At 37.8% G+C, this 18,024-nt stretch overlaps 4 protein-coding genes across 4 annotated transcripts; 1 reads left to right on the forward strand and 3 right to left on the reverse strand.

Annotated features, from left to right (window-relative positions):
* Positions 1-4,396: 4,396 nt before the first annotated feature.
* Positions 4,397-6,353, reverse strand: LOC8261334 (S-adenosylmethionine synthase 2). The gene is made up of 2 exons (XM_002519263.4): positions 6,096-6,353; positions 4,397-5,866 (listed from the first exon to the last, which is right to left on the reverse strand). The coding sequence occupies exon 2, from the start codon at positions 5,851-5,853 to the stop codon at positions 4,672-4,674; it is 1,182 nt and encodes a 393-aa protein (XP_002519309.1). The 5' UTR covers positions 5,854-5,866; positions 6,096-6,353; the 3' UTR covers positions 4,397-4,671.
* Positions 6,354-6,651: 298 nt separating this feature from the next.
* LOC8261333 (autophagy-related protein 8i) lies at positions 6,652-8,300 on the forward strand. The gene is made up of 5 exons (XM_002519262.4): positions 6,652-6,797; positions 6,885-6,940; positions 7,530-7,582; positions 7,731-7,849; positions 7,935-8,300. Exons 1-5 carry the CDS (start codon positions 6,767-6,769, stop codon positions 8,021-8,023), a joined length of 348 nt encoding a protein of 115 aa, XP_002519308.1. The 5' UTR covers positions 6,652-6,766; the 3' UTR covers positions 8,024-8,300.
* Positions 8,301-13,968: 5,668 nt separating this feature from the next.
* On the reverse strand, positions 13,969-16,293 carry LOC8261331 (protein RESTRICTED TEV MOVEMENT 3). Its single transcript, XM_015719217.3, has 6 exons — positions 15,894-16,293; positions 15,461-15,578; positions 15,171-15,340; positions 14,691-14,982; positions 14,429-14,595; positions 13,969-14,311 (listed from the first exon to the last, which is right to left on the reverse strand). Exons 1-6 carry the CDS (start codon positions 16,075-16,077, stop codon positions 14,157-14,159), a joined length of 1,086 nt encoding a protein of 361 aa, XP_015574703.1. The 5' UTR covers positions 16,078-16,293; the 3' UTR covers positions 13,969-14,156.
* Positions 16,294-16,420: 127 nt separating this feature from the next.
* Positions 16,421-18,004, reverse strand: LOC107261257. The gene is made up of 5 exons (XM_015719219.3): positions 17,516-18,004; positions 17,315-17,383; positions 17,129-17,204; positions 16,984-17,048; positions 16,421-16,848 (listed from the first exon to the last, which is right to left on the reverse strand). Exons 1-5 carry the CDS (start codon positions 17,744-17,746, stop codon positions 16,768-16,770), a joined length of 522 nt encoding a protein of 173 aa, XP_015574705.1. The 5' UTR covers positions 17,747-18,004; the 3' UTR covers positions 16,421-16,767.
* Positions 18,005-18,024: the final 20 nt, after the last annotated feature.

Here is an 18,024-nt window from a genome sequence, read left to right on the forward strand (position 1 = left end):
TGGGGTGGGAAATGATTGATAACATATATATGTAAAGAGTTAGAACTTATCACATGAGGCACCTTTTGGTTGTTTGGCCATGGAGTTGTAGGAACTCCAAAGTTAAACGTACTTGGTTCAGAGAAATTCTAGGATGGGGGACCTTCTGGGGAGTTCTCAAACCCGCCAAAGGGATAAAACCGTGAGGCCAGTGGGGGCCAAAGCAGACAATATCTCATATGATCTGGTTCCGGGTCGTTATATATACTGTACAACCAAATATCCTAGGTTCAAGATTTGGGACATGCGGCTGAAAGAAGAAAGTTTGCATCTTTTGTTGAGAAGTTTGAAAATCAATTACTCGAAAAGAAAATCGATTAATTAGATATACAGTAGATTTCACTGCTTCCCCCCAGTAAAAATGAAGCATCTTCATATTAAAGAGAGAGGCACAAACAATTTTCATAATCTGCTTATTTTTTTCTCTCTGTCAAGCTATTTTGTTACAGAGTATAGGTATTCGAAGTATGATGACAAATCCCTTGTTTGCTTAAGAACTTTCCACAAGCAGTATCCAAGAATTCTAATGCAATGGCTATTTGCCAGACACGAATTTGCCTTTGATATTGAATGCTCACCATATTATGGAATTCCTGAAAAGCTATAGATACATCACCTTTCTTATGAGGTAGGGATACCCATGTCACCCTAGTGCACTCATTAATGAATGTAACAAAATAATATGCTTTAGAAAAAAAAGGAACCTTTACAAGATCCCATTCATCAAAATGTATAATCATAAAAGGTTTAAAACATTTATTCAAACTCGGCAAATAAGAAATACGATGACTTTTGGCCAGTTCACAAACATCAAAAATAAAATTTAAAACATTCAAATTAGAAAAGATATGCAGTTGCAATTTATTTAGATATCCAAGTGAAACATGTTCCAATCTTCGATGCCATAACCAAATAGTTGCTTGAGCTTTATCTCTACTACTCGTTTGACAAGCATGACTAATTTTTTCTTTTCTTTTTTTGGTCAAATCTAAGTAATAGATTATGTTCCTTTTAACACCATAACCAAGAATCCTCTGGGTCAGAATATCTTGAAAAACACAAAAAGAAAGCCAGAAAATTATAGTACAAGCAAGAGAACATGTTATTTGGCTAACTGATAAAAGATTATATTCAAGAGATGGAACAATCGAGACAGTATCTAGAATAAGGGTAGTCAATAAGATGACAGATCCTTGTTAGTAATTAGAGAAGTACCACCATTAACTATAGATACAACTGATTGAGGCGATGGGCGAATGCATTTTAATTGTTTTGAATCTCTAGTCATATGATCATATGTACCTGTATCAATAATCCAAGTAATATTCTTAGAAGTTGTAGAAAAAGCATTTATTTTACCAACAATACCCGAGTGAGTGACATTTGCTATTGGTTGTGATTTATTCTCTAGATTTTATTTGACTACTTATGTGTCTGTCATCATAATCTTTGCTGCAACCTTCTTTCTTGGTTTCTTTGAGAAGTCCCTCCATTCAGGATAGCCAACAATCTCATAGCATTTTTATTTTGAATGTCCTGTTTCACCATAATGACTACAAATAAAAAAATTAGACTTGGTACTCCGATCTTTTACTAAGCCAGGTGACATTGCTGGTTGAGTTCTTTTGGAAACCATAGCTGAACTTTCAGATATGATTCTAAATCCTCCCATTATAAGTTTTTGCTGGCAATCTCTTCTGACATATGTATAAGTACTTTTTAGATCGAGTTTGGGATCCTTTCGTAGAATTTCGCCACGAACTTAATCAAAATCAGGATCAAGCCCACTCAAAAAGATATAGACCCGAAGCCTAGACATTGCAGAATACATTTGGACCAGCCCTTCAATTATTCCTTCTTGAGAGATCATTCGATGATCTATTTCCTGAAAAATAGCAATAAGTTTGTTATAGTATATGGACAGTGGTCTACCATTTTGTATAGTAGAGAAGAACTTCATATTCAATTCAAAAAGACAAGTCTCATATGATCCGTCATAGAAGGTCTTAACTATTGCTTCCTAGATTTTTTTAGCAGTTGAGAGACAAATAAACCGTTGCATCAATAATGGATTCATTGATTCAATAAGCCAGCTTTTCACTTTGTGATTTTCAATGATCCATGTTGCATAACTAGGATCTTCAAGTGGTGGTTTCTTCGTTTCTCCAATGAGATATCCAGTCTTATTTCAAGACCCAATACGCATGTCCATGAGTTTAGACCATAGTGGGTAGTTCGTTTCATCAAGTATAATACTAATAGGAAATATAAAATTATCTTGATGGATGATTATTGGTGGTGTTCGGTTAGTTTATGTAGCTGGAATAATGGGATTAGTAGTAATCTCAACCATTTAGATTACTGAATATTTTTTTCAAGTAAGAAAGAAAAAAAAATGGTAGTGGTTTGAAGATACAACATTCAGGAGCAAACACTGCTCTGATACCGTGTTGAACTAATGAAATTTTGTAAATGATATATTGTCATATTCTATCACTAAAGAAGAAGAAATATGTACACATTTACATCTTCCTAATCATGAGCTAAATTAGGAAGCAATTTACGTCTTTCTAATCATGAGTTAAATTAGGAAACAATTCTATTATAAGGAAATAACAATGAGCTTATACAGAAATTAATATATATAGAAAACTAAATCAGCCAATATAGAAAACTATAATCAGTCTATAATCAAAGCCAATAATCAAAAGATCTATTCAATAAACAAGAAGCTAATTCCGACAAAAGAAAAATTAAGGGAAAGGTGAAAACGTTAAAGCAGAAAGAGAGATATGGAACCAAATAATAGCAGTGGACAGAAATGTAATATCATTTTAATTTAACAAAATAGCGATTAAAAGTTGAGATATCATATGTAAATACAGAATGTAAAATTGGTTGGTTAGTCCACTCATGACTTTCTTTTTGGGGTCTATCACCAAGCCTCATTTATTATTCACACTACCGAGGTTTCAGCACAATTTTGTTCAAGAGTTTTGAGTTTTAATTAGCTAAACAATAATAGAATAATAATAGCGGGAAGAGGTGTTGAGATCCTACATTCCTGCCCATGGCCCATGCGTCTATCAGCTTTGCAATACGGATCAGTTGTTGCCAATGCTTGCTAACATCATAGGACCCAAGTACCAAATAGGTAAGTCCCTGGCATTTGAAGTGCAATTCAAAGCCCACTACCCTTTTTTCCTTTTAACTTTGCAAAGCCCTTGCTTAAAATAAATATGTATAATAAAAAAGGTAGTGCTATAAGTTATGATTACACATTAGTAGTACAGTAGGTAGTCCACAGGAGCAGGGAGGTGGGCTATCATACATGTATGGAAATCTTATGTTATAATAATGCTCTAACAACAATCAAATTATTGCCAGATGCACACCTGCCATAATGCTTTCAGTTAATGTCTGCAGATAATTATAACAATTAGAAAACGGTATCCCCAATTTTAACTCTGGGCAAACCTCATCATTAAAGCTCATATGCGAATAAAGTTGGTCATTGCAAGTTCTGCTGCGGTGTTCTCTTCATACACATTATACACAAAAAGAGACAGCAAGAAGCTTCTCTGTGCTACTTGAGTCTTTCAGGACAGCTGGTTGGTTTTCTTCTTCTTAAGGTAAAACATAATTGACATCGACAGGGCACAAATCTTCAAGTCATATTGCTACCTTCTCAGTGTACAGCTTAATTTGCATGTGGCCATCATATATATTTCTACATCTTTAAGGTCCCCTTCATCCATGTGCATGATAAAAGCAAATATTTGATAACCGACAATTGTGTGGCAGGCTTCATTGCCTTTCGGCAACACGTGCATCAGTCTATAATATTCTGTCACAAAGATCATGAGCTTCTTTGTGAGGCTGGGCCATTCAAACATATCTTCTGTGACACATGCAAGTAAGAGTCCAAAGATTCGGACAAAACAGAAATCACTGTAATATCAGAAAATGACTCCCTTGGATTCATCCCTGTGCATTATCAAACTGGCACACTCTGAAGAAGCAGCTAGTAGCTTCAACTTTGTAGAAATCACCAGCTTCAGAAACAAAATGAGGCTTGACAAGCCTGCATTCTATAGCAGGCATGACAACACAGCAGGGCTAGTTTCCATTAAAGAAGGATTTTCAGACAGTTAAAATGGTTGATTGTGTGAAAAGATATTGCAAAATACACTTCATATGCCTTTCCAAACAGGTGAGCAATGTGAATGAAAGTTATCAACTACAATTGAACACAACCGCGAGTGTGTTAAATAAATGAACTTTACAGAACCAGCCATTATCTCCTTCAAGGATCTCAACCGAAAAACAGTAAACAGAGGCACCACATACAAAAAGCTAAACAAAACAATTTCTTTTAATATCAAAGTATTAAACGGCATTTCACATGTTGCAGCTCTGCTGCCAATCCTTTCTCTTTTACATGTCTTTACTACCTCTAGCTCAGAGGCAGAAAGAAGGTATCTTTTCTCATTTGTTCTAATGACTGCTCTCAAACAAACACAAAAGGGGAAAAAAAAAAAATCCTAATACTCGATTGGTAAATTCTAATAATAGAGAAGCGGCAAATGAGTAAGGTATAATATATCAGGAACTGGCAAAGAGACCTCAGAATTAAGCTTCAGTTTTTTCCCACTTGAGGGGCTTGACCACCTCCCAAGTGAAATCTGGATCATCCCTGCCAAAGTGTCCATATGCAGCTGTCTTCAAAAACCTGCCATTGCCACCTCTCTTGAGATCAAGGTTGATTGAAATCATACCAGGCCTGAAATCAAAGTTCTCCTTTACGATCTTGAGAATCTCTTTGTCAGGAATCTTTCCAGTTCCATAAGTGTCTACAAATACAGACAAAGGCTCAGGAACGCCAATGGCATAAGAAACCTGAACAATGCACCTTCTAGCGAGCCCATTAGCTACAATGCTCTTTGCAGCCTGCCTGACAATGTAGGCTCCACTCCTGTCAACCTTGGTCGGATCTTTCCCGGAGAAAGCACCACCTCCATGGGCACCCCATCCACCATAGGTGTCAATAATGATCTTACGGCCAGTGAGACCAGCATCACCATGAGGACCGCCAATGACAAAACGTCCTGATGGGTTAAGATGGAAGATACTCTTTTCATCCAAATACTCTTCAGGAATGACAGGCTTGATGACATGCTCCTTGAGATCAGCAGCAATCTCGTCATTTGTGACAGTCTCATCATGCTGAGTAGAGATGAGGACAGTGTGAACTCGTACAGGAACCATAGCACCATGGTCATTATAGTACTCAACAGTAACTTGGGTTTTGCCATCAGGCCTCAACCAGGGGCAAGTTCCATTCTTGCGAACCTCAGTGAGACGGGCGCCAAGCTTGGTAGCTAAAACATGGCTCAAAGGCATCAATTCAGGAGTCTCGTCAGTCGCATAACCAAACATATGACCTTGATCACCAGCACCAATTTCCTCGGGACGCTTAGTGAGGTGACCGTGGACACCCTGAGCAATATCAGGACTCTGCTGCTCAATATTAACGAGAACCTTGCAACTGTCAGCGTCAAGGCCGACGTCATCAGAAGTAAATCCAATAGATCTGCAAGTGTCGCGAACAATCTTCTCATAATCTACAGTAGCCTCGGCAGTGATCTCTCCAAAAACCATGACCATGTCGGTCTTGGTGCAAGTTTCGCAAGCGACCCTGCTGTCAGGGTCCTGAGCCAAACAAGCATCGAGAATTGCGTCGGAGACCTGATCGCAGAGCTTGTCCGGGTGTCCCTCGTTCACTGATTCAGATGTGAATAGAAAGGTCTCCATTACTTCTGCTGCTCTGCTCGTGAAAAAGAAGACAAAAACAAAATTAAATTAGCCCTTTTAAGACAGCGAAAGAATGAAAAGAAGCGGAGAGAGAAAGAAAAATCTCGGAATAAAAAGTGAAAAGAAAGAAAGAAAAGAAAAAAGCAATGGAAATGACTAAGTAAAAGAGAAATTAGACATTAAATTTGAGGAAGGGGAACAAAGATGTAACAGGAAATGCAAACAAACAACAGGAAAGATACCTCGTATAAAGAACACTATAGACAAGGGAGAGAGAGAGAAGAATGAGGCGGTGAGTTCAAAAGGGAAGGGGGAGAATTTATAGGAGAATGAAGAAGGACCCCCAAATGCGTAATATCGGCTACATTCATTTCCATTAGTTAGCTAATGGTTGATAGATTTGGGGGTTGGTGTTGAATCTTAGCCGTCGAATCGGGGTTTTGTTTTTGGAGGGGGAGGGGCAGTCGCCAGTGGGTGGCGGTGGTCTAATTTCAAGTTGGTTTTCTTTTTTATTTAAAGAAGAAAAGAAAAGGAGAAGGAGTGAATTGTAAATTAACCTCAAAACACAGGTCAGGCAGCTTCTCTTTCCAAATTACTAATTTTAACCTAAATACGATTATTATTATTATTATTACTTATAAACGTGTTAAATGGTAGCCACGTTTATTCTTCAAGACAATACGTAACACACTAAGATCAGTAATAGACTTCACTGAGGCCCATATTTTTCTTAACAATTGGGCTGTAGGCCCAACAAGTAAAAGTCCATCACGCCGCTTGAAGGAAGGAAACAAACAGAAAATATCCGGTTGCAACTAAAACTTTTAATATTTCTTCTCCTTCTATCAGTAAACATTTCTCATCTTCCAAGCTTTCTGTCGCCCCCTCCAATTTTCTTCTACTCTCAATTGCAATGGGTAAAGCTAAGTCTTTCCAAGCATTCGGTTCGTACCCCTCTTTCTCTATCGCTGCATATGTTTGTTCTCATCTATCCACCTCTGGTTGTTAATTACTACGTTATCTGAATGCAGAGCAAAGACTCCAAGAATCAAATACTATCATTGCCAAATACCCAGGCCGAGTCCCTGTAACCTCCTCCTCTCTTTTTTATACTTTTACAATTACACCATAATAATGTCTTTTCACTTTTACCACTTTTAGATTTTTTACCCAGTCCTGAATATCTTTATATAACGACTCATTTTACTCTTAGTTCTATTGCTGCTGTCGGAATCTTTTTCTTTTTTCCTTTTAATTTTATACCGTCTGTCCTGATTGGTTTTCAAATTTCAATTTTTGTTTTTCTTTATGGTATTTATGTTATGATGATTATCTGTTGTTGGTTTTTCTAGAAATACTTGGATATCAAATTGCCTCTGGCCCAGGATCAAAATCATTCTTCTTATAAGAATTTAAAGCGTGGAATTGGCAGTTAGGGAATTTTACTTTCTTTTCATAACTTGTTTCTTTCGCCATCGCATGTGCTGACTTTGTAAATTCAACTTGGCGTTATGATTTACGAAGCAACCACAAATATTTTGACTTCAACAGCGTGTTTTGTAGTGCAATTCATATCAACCCTAATCGATTCCCTGTTCCACCTCATCACGGTTGTCTTAATGTCCCTTTTTAAAAAATAAATAAATAATATTGCATATTTATTGTTAATATTGCAGGTGATTATAGAAAGATATTCAAAGACGGACCTGCCTGAAATGGAGAAAAGAAAGTAGGTCCTTTCTTTCTGTCATACATTTAACATACTGCATGTTTGATTATGTAAGGTCGCCAATCATGCGATGTCTGAGTTTTAGTTTTGGTATTGGCATAATTCTCTCTTGGTACATATATCTTGTTCTCTCACTTATTATTTACAGATATCTAGTTCCCCGAGCTACGTCTGTCGGGCAATTCATCCACATCTTAAGTGGTAGGCTGCATTTGGCTCCTGGAAAAGCTCTGTTTGTATTTGTAAAGAACACATTGCCTCCAACAGGTAAAATTGCCATTCCATTCATCATCTCAATCATTTTCTGTCGGATATTGGTGGCTTGCTTACAAGTGACGTGAATTGATAACAGCAAGCCTTATGGATTCAGTGTATGAATCTTACAAGGATGATGACGGGTTCCTCTATATGTATTACAGCAGCGAGAAGACCTTTGGCTGAACTAAATCATCGTTTCTCCTTAGTATTTGGTGTCTGTCTTTGTCGCTGTGAATAATTCTAGGCATGACATGCCTGGGTCTGGGTGGCTCAACACTATATTCTGTAAATAAATGTATTTATGAAATATTCTGTAAATCACACCTTGTGCATTAATGGACACAAGAGAATTCACATTGCTCCTGTTAGCAAAACTGCACCATTCTCTGTATTTTATCACTGGGTGCTGCAGTAATTTAATGTTTATTCTTTCTTTATTAATTGGAAAGGAAATTTGTCACTTTTCTTGAATTCCTCTATACGATGTTGTGAGAGAGGGTTTCTCCTTATTGTGGTTGTGCTTGAGCACTTAAATAGCATTCCTGCTTCAGCAGTTGCTAGCATTTTGACATGTGCTTCCACCATGCAAGTATCTGCTTCCTTATGAACAATGCATTTTGTTGAAAGAAGAAAAGAAGTCAGAAAAAGTGGTCGCCAGATTGCTTGTGCAGACTTCTCATCACAGACCTGCGTGGGAAAAAGGAGTTTGCAGGAAAGGTCACTTCTACTTTTACCACATTGAAAAATATCCGTTAATGCAACCGTTAGAGTAGGATTTCTACATGTATATAGCAACCAATAAATTGTAAAGATCTTCAAAATTTTCAATCATATAGTATATACTCAGATTCTTAAAATCTTCATGGTATCAGAGCAGGATTCAAACCTGTAAAGTAACAACCAAAGCAAACAAAAACCAAATTCACAGTCTTTTCTCAGAATTCATTTTGGAAATTCATCATGTCCCAAAATGATAACAGATTAACCAATATAATTTTGAGAGGTAATCAAAATTACTTCGAGTGGTCAAAGTCTGTTTACATCAGGCCTAGTGGCAGAAGGAGATTAGGGTTTGTAACAGGGACTAAACTCAAACCCAAACCAACAAGACCAGAAGCCCCGACAGAAGAAGAAGTAGAAAAAATCGAAGAATGGCAAACGACAGACCACATGGTCATGTCGTTGCTTAGCAGCACTATGGAGTCTCAAATTTCCAGGCTCTGTATGTTGCTGGAATCATCAAAAGCAATATGGGACAAGGTAAAGGGCCTATATGGTCATCAACAGAACTTTGCCCATATTTTTAATCTTAAACAGGAACTGGCAAGAATCACTCAAAGCACAAAATCAAGCTCACAATATGCCACATAAATATTAACGCGATGGGAAGAGTTTCAATTACTTACTTCTTTCAACAGACGCAGTAGAAATTCAAAAAAGAGCCGAGAATGACCTCGTATTTACTTACCTAGGAGGATTGGACTCAAGCTACAAGAGCTTGAGGTCTTAAATCCTCCTGTCCCCTGAACTGCCAAATATCGACACTGTTATTGCAACTATGCAGCTCGAGGAGACGCGAAGGAATCTAATGAATCCCTCGGCCTCTCTTGAACTCGCAGAGAATCAAGCCTTTGCTTCGCATCGCCCCAATGCCAACGAAGGAAGCCGGACGCAGGGAGGAACAGGCACAGGCGATCGATGTGACCACTGTAAAAAGCAAGGTCACCATCGTGCCCAGTGCTGGTACCTACAACCACATCTTCGGCCAGCTCGAGGCTGGGAAAAGGGGAGCGGCGCGGACGGGCTGAAGAAAGGAGGGAGAAGACGGGTAGAAGAAAACCCTAGGGAGAAAGGAGAATATGGGGGTTGGGCGTCATATGCGAGAAATTATATGACGCCCCGACTCGACTCCCTAGGGTTACATCAACCCGACCCAAGGGAGCAACCCGACTCCGAATGCATTGATCCGACCCGACCCGACCCGGTCACTATGCCTCTAGAGCGAGCTCCCATCAGGCCCACCAAGTTCAAACGGACCAGGCCCACCAGGCTCCTCAGGCCCACCAGGCCAAAATGGCAGAAATGTTAGCCCAACTTCAAGCCCTAGTTCTCCAACCCAATGGGTTGGGGTCCACTCAACCTAATGGGTTAGGTTCGGTCCAAACTGCCTTAAATTCTTTTCAAAAATTTTCTAAACTCTGTCAAAATGCTTAGATTATTGACTCAGGAGCAATAGATCACATGACTTGGGATCCAAAAAATTTTAACAAATTCAATTCTATTCCTAATTCCCATCATGTAACTGTTGCAAATGGGGACAAAGTCAAAATTCATAGATTTGGCACCTCTAATTTACTTGACTCAAACATTAAAAATATTTTATTTTTGCCTGATTTTAAATCTAATTTTATCTGTTGGAAAAATTACTCGTGATTTAAACTGCAATGCCATTTTCTCACCTTTCTCATTCATATTTTAGGATCGAGTTTCCGGAATAACGATTGGTGAAGAAAAACTAGAAAATGGTCTCTACTATCTTCATCATCCTCTAAAGAATTGTCTTCTGTCAACCAATCCTAATCAAGGCATGCTTATGCACCAGAGTTTTGGACATCCCTCCGATAATGTTTTAAACAAACTGTGTTATTATAAAATAAATTCTAACAACTGTGATGTGTGCAAATTTTTGAAACATACTCGTTTATCTTTTTCTTTATCTTCAAGTAAGTCCGAAAAACCTTTTGATTTAATTTACTCTGATGTTTGGGGACCTGCCCTCGTAGATTCTTATAATCATTTTCGATACTTTGTCACATTTATTAATGATTATACTCATACTACCTAGGTCTACTTACTAAAAGGCAAAAATGAAATTTTTTCTCGATTCCAAGAATTCTTTCATTTCATTCAAAATCAATATAATGCCCACTTAAAAATCTTCCGCTCTGACAACGACACAAAATACATCAACCAAAATTTTTCTGCATTTTTTACACAAAAAGGCATTGTGCATCAAACCACCTGTGTTAATACACCTGAACAAAATGGTGTTTCTGAACGTAAAAATTGTCATCTTCTTAATGTCTCCGCACTCTCCTTTTTCAAAAAAATGTTTCGTTTATGTTTTGGTCGGATGCCCTCCTCACTGCTGCTTATCTCATCAACAGACTTTCTACACCTACGCTAAATCATATGAGTCCTCTCGAAGTTCTCAGAGGTCGAAAAATCGAATTAAGGCACATTAGGGTTTTTAGCTGTGTATGTTATGTTCATATCAAACATCATCACAAACTCGATAAAAGCTCTGTTAAAACCCTCTTTCTAGGATATTCTTCCACTCAAAAAGGGTACAAGTGTTATGATCCTACTATTCCAATCCAACCCATCATGACCTTCCAAACTCTCATGGGCCATGCACGCTAGTTTTTCCGCCTAACTCTAATTTTCATCTTAGCAGTCCTGTTCAAGATCTTTCACCTCAAAGGGAGTCTGCTTCAGTCTCAAGGTCAATTCCTTCAGGGGGAGATGATACCACTTCACGGGGAGTGTTGAAAGAAGAAAAGAAAAGTTAGAAAAAGTGGTCTCAGAGGCTGCACAAGCCAGATTGCTTATGCAGACTTCTCATCACAGACCTGCATGGGAAAAAGGAGCAACCTTTCCTGCAAAAGCAGGAAAGGTCATTTCTACTTTTACCACATTGAGAAATATTCATTAATGCAACCGTTAGAGTAGGATTTCTACATGTATATAACAACCAACAAATTGTAAAGATCTTCAGAATTTTCAATCATATAGTAAATACTCAAATTCTTAAAATCTTCATATTTTTCCAACCAATCCAAATCATGAAACGTTGGCCATCCTTGTTTAGTGTTGGAGGGACTGAATCAGAAATTATCTGCAAGAGGCAAAGGATAACGTCGGCAATGTCTTTTTTACGAGTCAGGGACCAAGAAAGAGCAAACCCTAGTAAAGGAGCAAGGATGCAGTTCATGTTCCACCTTTAGTAGGACATCAGTTTCCGTCTGACAGATTCAGGACGTGTAGTGTGACCTCTGCGCATATATTGAAGTTGATGGTATTAGCCAAAGTCAAATACAGAGAAAGGTCGATTACCTCATTGTCCTCATTTTTTCTTAGTATAGAACTGTATATTCCTGACAATAAAAAAACCACAGATGAAATGCACATCGTTTTGCACCCAAAAACCATATTAGACGTATGCTGGCTCTTGCAATGCCTACTTTTAATGGTACTTGTTGAGCATATGCCCTATTTACACATAAAGTATTCAAAAAAATAAACAATCTAGATGAAGAAAAAGGAAAACAAAAAATACCAATCTAGCTGCAGACAATGATGGATTTCAGCTGCTGCATTGCTTGGACGTTTTTCCTTTAACTTATCCATGAATTGGTGAATCTTTCATTTATGAGTAGCAATAGAGGGTTTATCCATCCACGTGATCGACAATGCCTCCACTTTGCCTATAGTTTTCTGTTTTTTTTATCGACAGATACAACCTTTGCTCCAAAAGTACAAGAAACTAAAAAGTAATAATTCTTTGCAAAGTGATGGCATAGAAGTTACTTACTTGTAAGTATCAGGTCATTGCAATTTTTCTAATCAAGCAAATACAACCGAAAAACCGCATGGATTGCGTCATCAGGCTCAATGTTGTCTGCTAGTATACCTGTTCATGGGCCTGGGTACCCACCTGGCTCGCCCAAGCCCGCACTCTTCGGGCCGAGCTTGGACAATAATTTTTGTGTATAAGCCTGGCCTGGCCCGAACCCATAAAAAGCCCGTACTCCTCGGGTCGGGCTTAGGATTTATATAAAAATTCAAGCCCGGCCCGGCTCGGCCCAATGTCTAGTTTAGTTGGAAAAGAAGAAATATCATACCTAGCACTCGAACATGTGACCTTCAACTTATAATTAAATGCTATATACCACTTAGCTACCTATTATTTCTATTTATAATTTTATTGTTATTAATAATATATTAAATAAAACAAAACCTTAAATCTAAATGTAACTGCAATTTTGGACAGGTTTAATAATTGGCCGGGCCGGGCCGGGCTTTTCAAAAAATTTCGGGCTCGGGCTTGGGCTCAGAGATATTAAAAAAATTTCGGCCTGGACGGGTTCGAGCTTGTCCAAAATCAAGTCAGGCCCAGCCCATGAACAGGTCTATCTGCCAGTGCTAAGTAGAGAGAGATGTGTCGTTTCACATCCTTGCTCTTGTTTCCTATTGGGTAGAGCACCAATTTCCTGTCAGCAAGGCATATACTAAAAATTAATGCATTTTAAAAAAGAAACAGAACAAGCTATAGATCTCGAAAGGGAAAATGAAAGCCAAAGATCACATTTCCATAGAGCAGTACAGTTTCAGGGAATCTGAAGATAATGACAAAGGCAGGAAGCAATTCAGAACAACAATGTACAAGCAAGAGAATGTACCATTTGAAGCCTTCAGCTTCAAACTCTGCAAATTCAAATCTACTTCTCGCGTTTACAAGTAACGAAAAATTTGGTATTCGGACCCGTAATAGGATGATACTTCATCTGATATAGAAAGAAAGAAAATACCGTAAATCATAACAACAAGAACAATATTACAGCACTTTACAATAAGAACTGAAATGCGGAAGAGAACAATGTTAGTAAAGATTGATTATCAGAGAAAATATACAGAAAATAAAAGCGAGTTTTGTTCTAAATCAAAGAAAAAGAGAGGAGGCGCACCAGCTCGGGCGACATCACCAGACATGGTCACAACTTCACCAGAAAAAAAAGAAAGTACATACATGTAAAACTAGTTTCCTATTAATTAGTAAGAAGCAAGAGAGGTTTTTATTCCAAACTTATTGAAAGTTGCTGAGAATACATATCTTTGCTTGAACAAATAAATATAACAATTGCTTTTCGATTGATGAAAAATCTGGAACAGAATCAACCTCTAATTGAATTCCTGCTGAATTTTGTGTTCTCTGGAACAGTACCACCAATTGGCCATCTCGTCAATCGCTTTGTACAAGAAGCAATTGCTTTTTGGGTTATGATAATAATCTATTTGATCAGAATTCAGTTCAAGTTTTGTACAATTTGCGGAATTGACAATATAGGTTTTGAAATGAGTTTTATTCTTTTAAAAGATAAACGAATTAAATTTAAATTTTTTATTTTGAGATATTCACTTGTTTATATCACACTCTTACATGAAATGTCTACCAATTGTCTATCTGAACAATGAAGCATTTAATAATGCCAGTCAATTCCTTTGCAAGTAATGAAACTAAAACAAATGGGACCCTTTAAAGTTCATCTGTGATTCCGAGTACAGTGATCTCTGCTTCCCCTAAGCAAGTGTCCTTGAAGAGATACGCATTACTTGACGCATAAAGTTGATCAAGTGGGTAGAATCTTGACCACCCACATACCGAGCTTGAGGCACTAAACCAGAAATTTGCTGCCAAGAGAAAAACGAAAACTCAGAGCTCTTTCCATCCAGTATCTGCTTGGATTTTGGAGCAGTATTTGAACGCATAAAAATGGTACATGGTTAACGAGATCATTTAGCCAATACCTTTACCAAAAAGGTGAGAACCTCTGCTTTGGTCCAGGATGCGCAAAGTGAAGTCTGCCAGTATTTTAAAGCCAGGAGTAATGGCTGTCAAATCTGCCAAGGCCAGAAACAGAGAAAGGTGGGTTCCAGATCCAAGGCCTTTGCCCTTGGGATAGAGCTGTATCTTCCTGAACCAAAAAAGAAACAATAAGAAAAGCTTAGTTTTAATGATTCTAGATGTTCTTACTTGGGAGCACTAGGGTTTCCTTTCATCATAAGTTACCATCTTTGATCACCAGCAACGAATGTTTTTGAGTCGTTACATTCTGCATCCAGCTTTGAGAAGTTTTCAAACCTCCAGAGATTCTTGGAAGTAGAAGATGACTTTATCATTGACAAGCACTCCCCTTTCCCAGTGCAACTCTCCTTGCGGACGAAAACCTCTGCTCCAAACACACAGGTGTCTTCAACAAGGTATCCATTTTTTGTATCCTTTAATGTGGCAAGCGGAATCAATTGATCAAAACCCCATTCTAGCCTGAACCCATGGAAGCGACATTCCTTCCCTGAAGAATCTGAGTTCAAAAATGAGATCAACTAATCAGTAAGTTGCTAAAATCCAAATATTGATCACTTAAAGCATCAAATTCTTATTTTCCATTCAATTTATGAGAGTAATTAATGCTCAGAACGTTGATGATGCTAAAATCGCTCAACTGCTAGAATTTCTATCTGAAAAATAATGATACAGAAAGAAAAATGCCTGGAAGTATCAAGTAGTTGTCCCTGATCTGGTCGAGCAAAAACAAGCGAAATACTACATGAACTTCCCAACCAAGTTGGAGATTACTTGAATCTGCCATTGCTATATAAAGAGAGAGATGCTCCATCACGTTCTTGCTTTTATTTCCTTTTGGGTAGAGAACCAATTTCCTGTCAGAAAACAAGTAGTCTAATACAGCTAAACTAGGAAAAAGGAGGAAACATTCTGTAGACACCCGCTGACTCCTAAACCTACAGTTAGATTAAAAATGTTTTAATAATAAAATGTACCATTTGTAGCCTCCAGCTTCAAAACTCCCTGATTCGTATTTCTCCACTGCAAGTAATGAAAATAGTTGTATTTTGACAGTGTAATGAGTCGGAGATGCATCTGACATGGTAGAAACTCCTATATGATAACAAATGAACAATTAATATTAGCAGTCATAATGATTTATATGCTTCAGTGCATCTGTTCATCCGTAAAAGAAAAAGGAGTTTGACTGTCTGAAGTTAAAGAAAAGCTTTATTTTTAGTAAAACTATGATCAATTCGTCATTCAAGACTAGAAAACAGCCAAAACATATGGTAATTCCTATTGAGAAAAACTAAGCTTCCTTAATGGTGCGAATGCATGGTTATTAGATAAAAGTTTGGTCACAGAAGAAGATTTTAGCCACGCGAGGAACAGAGAGAAAGGGGCAGGGAAGGTTAGTTTGCATACTGGCTAGGGCGCTACAGATACTGACAGCATTGGCGGCCATGGAGCGAATTTTCCAAAAAGTGTGGGTACAAATGAAAAGCGAACACAACAGAACTGGACATTCAATCTTCCTATTTGTATAACAGAGAGAAGAGTTATTCCAAACTTTGAAACTTTGCCAGTAGAAATTTGAAATAGAATCCATTCCCTGCTTGCAAATACAACGTTTATTAAGGAAGTATGGAGAATATATTTTTATTGTACCATTCCCTTGCAGACCATGCAATCTGAGAATACCCTGCAGCAAATTAATGCATCTCTAATTACACTCAAACAGAAGCAAGCATAATTAAAACTGAAATTCCACTTCCATTCTCACAAGTTTTATTGAAGCATCGAGGTTCAATATGGATCGTCCAAGTCCAACCTCAAACCTCTAACATATTAGCCCCCCAAAGTACAGCATCAATTACAAACGTTCTAGACAGCGACATTTCATCAATTCAGTAACACACGGCACCCGCAAACAGAAAAGCAAATCATATGAATAGCAGAGAACCAAAAGCGAAACAAATTGTATTATATTTTAATTTCTCCTGGCATTTTGGAAATTTAGCACAGGATAGTTCGTAAGATAATGCTCATAATGAAAGCTGAGAAAGCTAGAACTAGAGTCCTCCAGAAAATCAACCACAGATGTCTTGAAGTAACATTAGAAGAATTGTATTTGATTCCTATGATCTAGTTCTGGACTATTCAAACCAGCAGCAAAACATTGAAGCTTTATCTGTCACAGCTCACTAACTTGATATCTATCTTGGACTATCTAGCAACATGAACCACTGTAAGAAGGGCTATAAGTTTCATCATTTTGCAGGATCCGTGTAGCTCTCTACTAAGCATATAATCCTTTGGATTTTGGCTTTGTATACCCCAGATAAGTCAGCTTCTCCACCAATTTTCTCTCAGCATTTACCTAACGGAAACGGAAAAAGAAATGAACCTAAAATTAGGCAAATTAAGCAACAGAAAGGCTTCTTCAAATAAAGCCACATGTGAGTGTATGAGTGCGTAATGTGACAGAGAAAGATAAAGAAAGAGAGAGCAGAACCTCAAGCATAGGAATGTTCTTAGGAATATTGCAAGCGATGATTACATTGAGGCCAGTCTTTAACACTGTAAACGAGCACGAAATTAATTTCAGAAAACAAAGCCCGTGAAATTTGATGCAAATGATTAAAATTGACACTCGTTACCTAATCGTCGAGCAATGCCAGATCCTGTATTATCAGAAGCTCCTCCAAGCAAGCACGCAACACTCACCGTATTATTCTGCCACGGATGATCAATTTAGATGCATTAAAAGTAATTAATTCTCTTAAAAAAATAAATAATTAATTAACAATGGAGAAGAATTATTTTATTTTTTTTAAGGAACTTACAGGCCGCGTAGCAGCAGCAGCGTACAAGTGGCCTAATTTAGCAGAACTGCAGCTAATCCATGCATACATCTACAATCGAAACCAATCAGTAATAGAGTAGTGTTTTTTTTTTTTCTTTCTCTTGTTATTCATTTTAGGTATATAGAGGTCAACAGCAGAGAGATATAGAGCGAGAGAAGAATAGTAATATCAAGTACGAACCTGTTTGGGAAAGCGTATGATTTGGTAATGAAGAGTAACGTCATCGACGATTTCAGTGAAACAGTTGATCTGCAAGCCGCCGCCATCGACGGCAGTAACATCAACCTGTTGGGCGGGAGATGAAGAAGAAGAAGAAGAAGAAGAAGAAGAAGAATGTTCTTCTGCTTCAACTTTGAGATTAGTTAAAGAGCCACTTAACGCATCAAACTCCAAGTTTTCACCACTCATCATTGAGAGGCTTTAGATTTTCGAATGAGACAGACAGACAGATACTGGTATCAATTTACGTTACTTTGAGGTCAGGTCAGGCCAAGCAGGAGTCAAATGGCAGTCTCGAATTCGACACTCTTGCTGGAGCTGGATGATAAACTACGAGTCGTTTTGAATTAGCTCATCGTCAATAATAACAGTGAAACCCCTGAATTAATTGGGGATCTATAATTAAGTCTTCATACTTTAATTTCGCTCAATTTCACTTTTCAAAGGTACAAAAAACACCCAATTGATAA

Source organism: Ricinus communis, chromosome 9 (genome assembly GCF_019578655.1).
Source record: "Ricinus communis isolate WT05 ecotype wild-type chromosome 9, ASM1957865v1, whole genome shotgun sequence".
NCBI classification, from domain to species: domain Eukaryota; kingdom Viridiplantae; phylum Streptophyta; class Magnoliopsida; order Malpighiales; family Euphorbiaceae; genus Ricinus; species Ricinus communis.

What these genes read in the sequence shown, in the direction of transcription:
- LOC8261334 (XM_002519263.4), bottom strand. Translation starts at nt 5,853, where the DNA reads ATGGAGACCTTTCTATTCACATCTGAATCAGTGAACGAGGGACACCCG.
- LOC8261333 (XM_002519262.4), top strand. Translation starts at nt 6,767, where the DNA reads ATGGGTAAAGCTAAGTCTTTCCAAGCATTCG. An exon ending in CCTGAAATGGAGAAAAGAAA is followed by an intron (nt 7,583 to 7,730) that starts GTAGGTCCTTTC and finishes TATTATTTACAG; the next exon opens with ATATCTAGTTCCCCGAGCTA. An exon ending in GAACACATTGCCTCCAACAG is followed by an intron (nt 7,850 to 7,934) that starts GTAAAATTGCCA and finishes AATTGATAACAG; the next exon opens with CAAGCCTTATGGATTCAGTG.
- LOC8261331 (XM_015719217.3), bottom strand. Translation starts at nt 16,077, where the DNA reads ATGGATTCTATTTCAAATTTCTACTGGCAAAGTTTCAAAGTTTGGAAT. An exon ending in GAAGCTGGAGGCTACAAATG is followed by an intron (nt 15,341 to 15,460) that starts GTACATTTTATT and finishes GTTTTCTGACAG; the next exon opens with GAAATTGGTTCTCTACCCAA. An exon ending in CAACTACTTGATACTTCCAG is followed by an intron (nt 14,983 to 15,170) that starts GCATTTTTCTTT and finishes TTTTGAACTCAG; the next exon opens with ATTCTTCAGGGAAGGAATGT.
- LOC107261257 (XM_015719219.3), bottom strand. Translation starts at nt 17,746, where the DNA reads ATGATGAGTGGTGAAAACTTGGAGTTTGATGCGTTAAGTGGCTCTTTA. An exon ending in TCATACGCTTTCCCAAACAG is followed by an intron (nt 17,384 to 17,515) that starts GTTCGTACTTGA and finishes TTTCGATTGTAG; the next exon opens with ATGTATGCATGGATTAGCTG. An exon ending in CTGCTGCTGCTACGCGGCCT is followed by an intron (nt 17,205 to 17,314) that starts GTAAGTTCCTTA and finishes CATCCGTGGCAG; the next exon opens with AATAATACGGTGAGTGTTGC.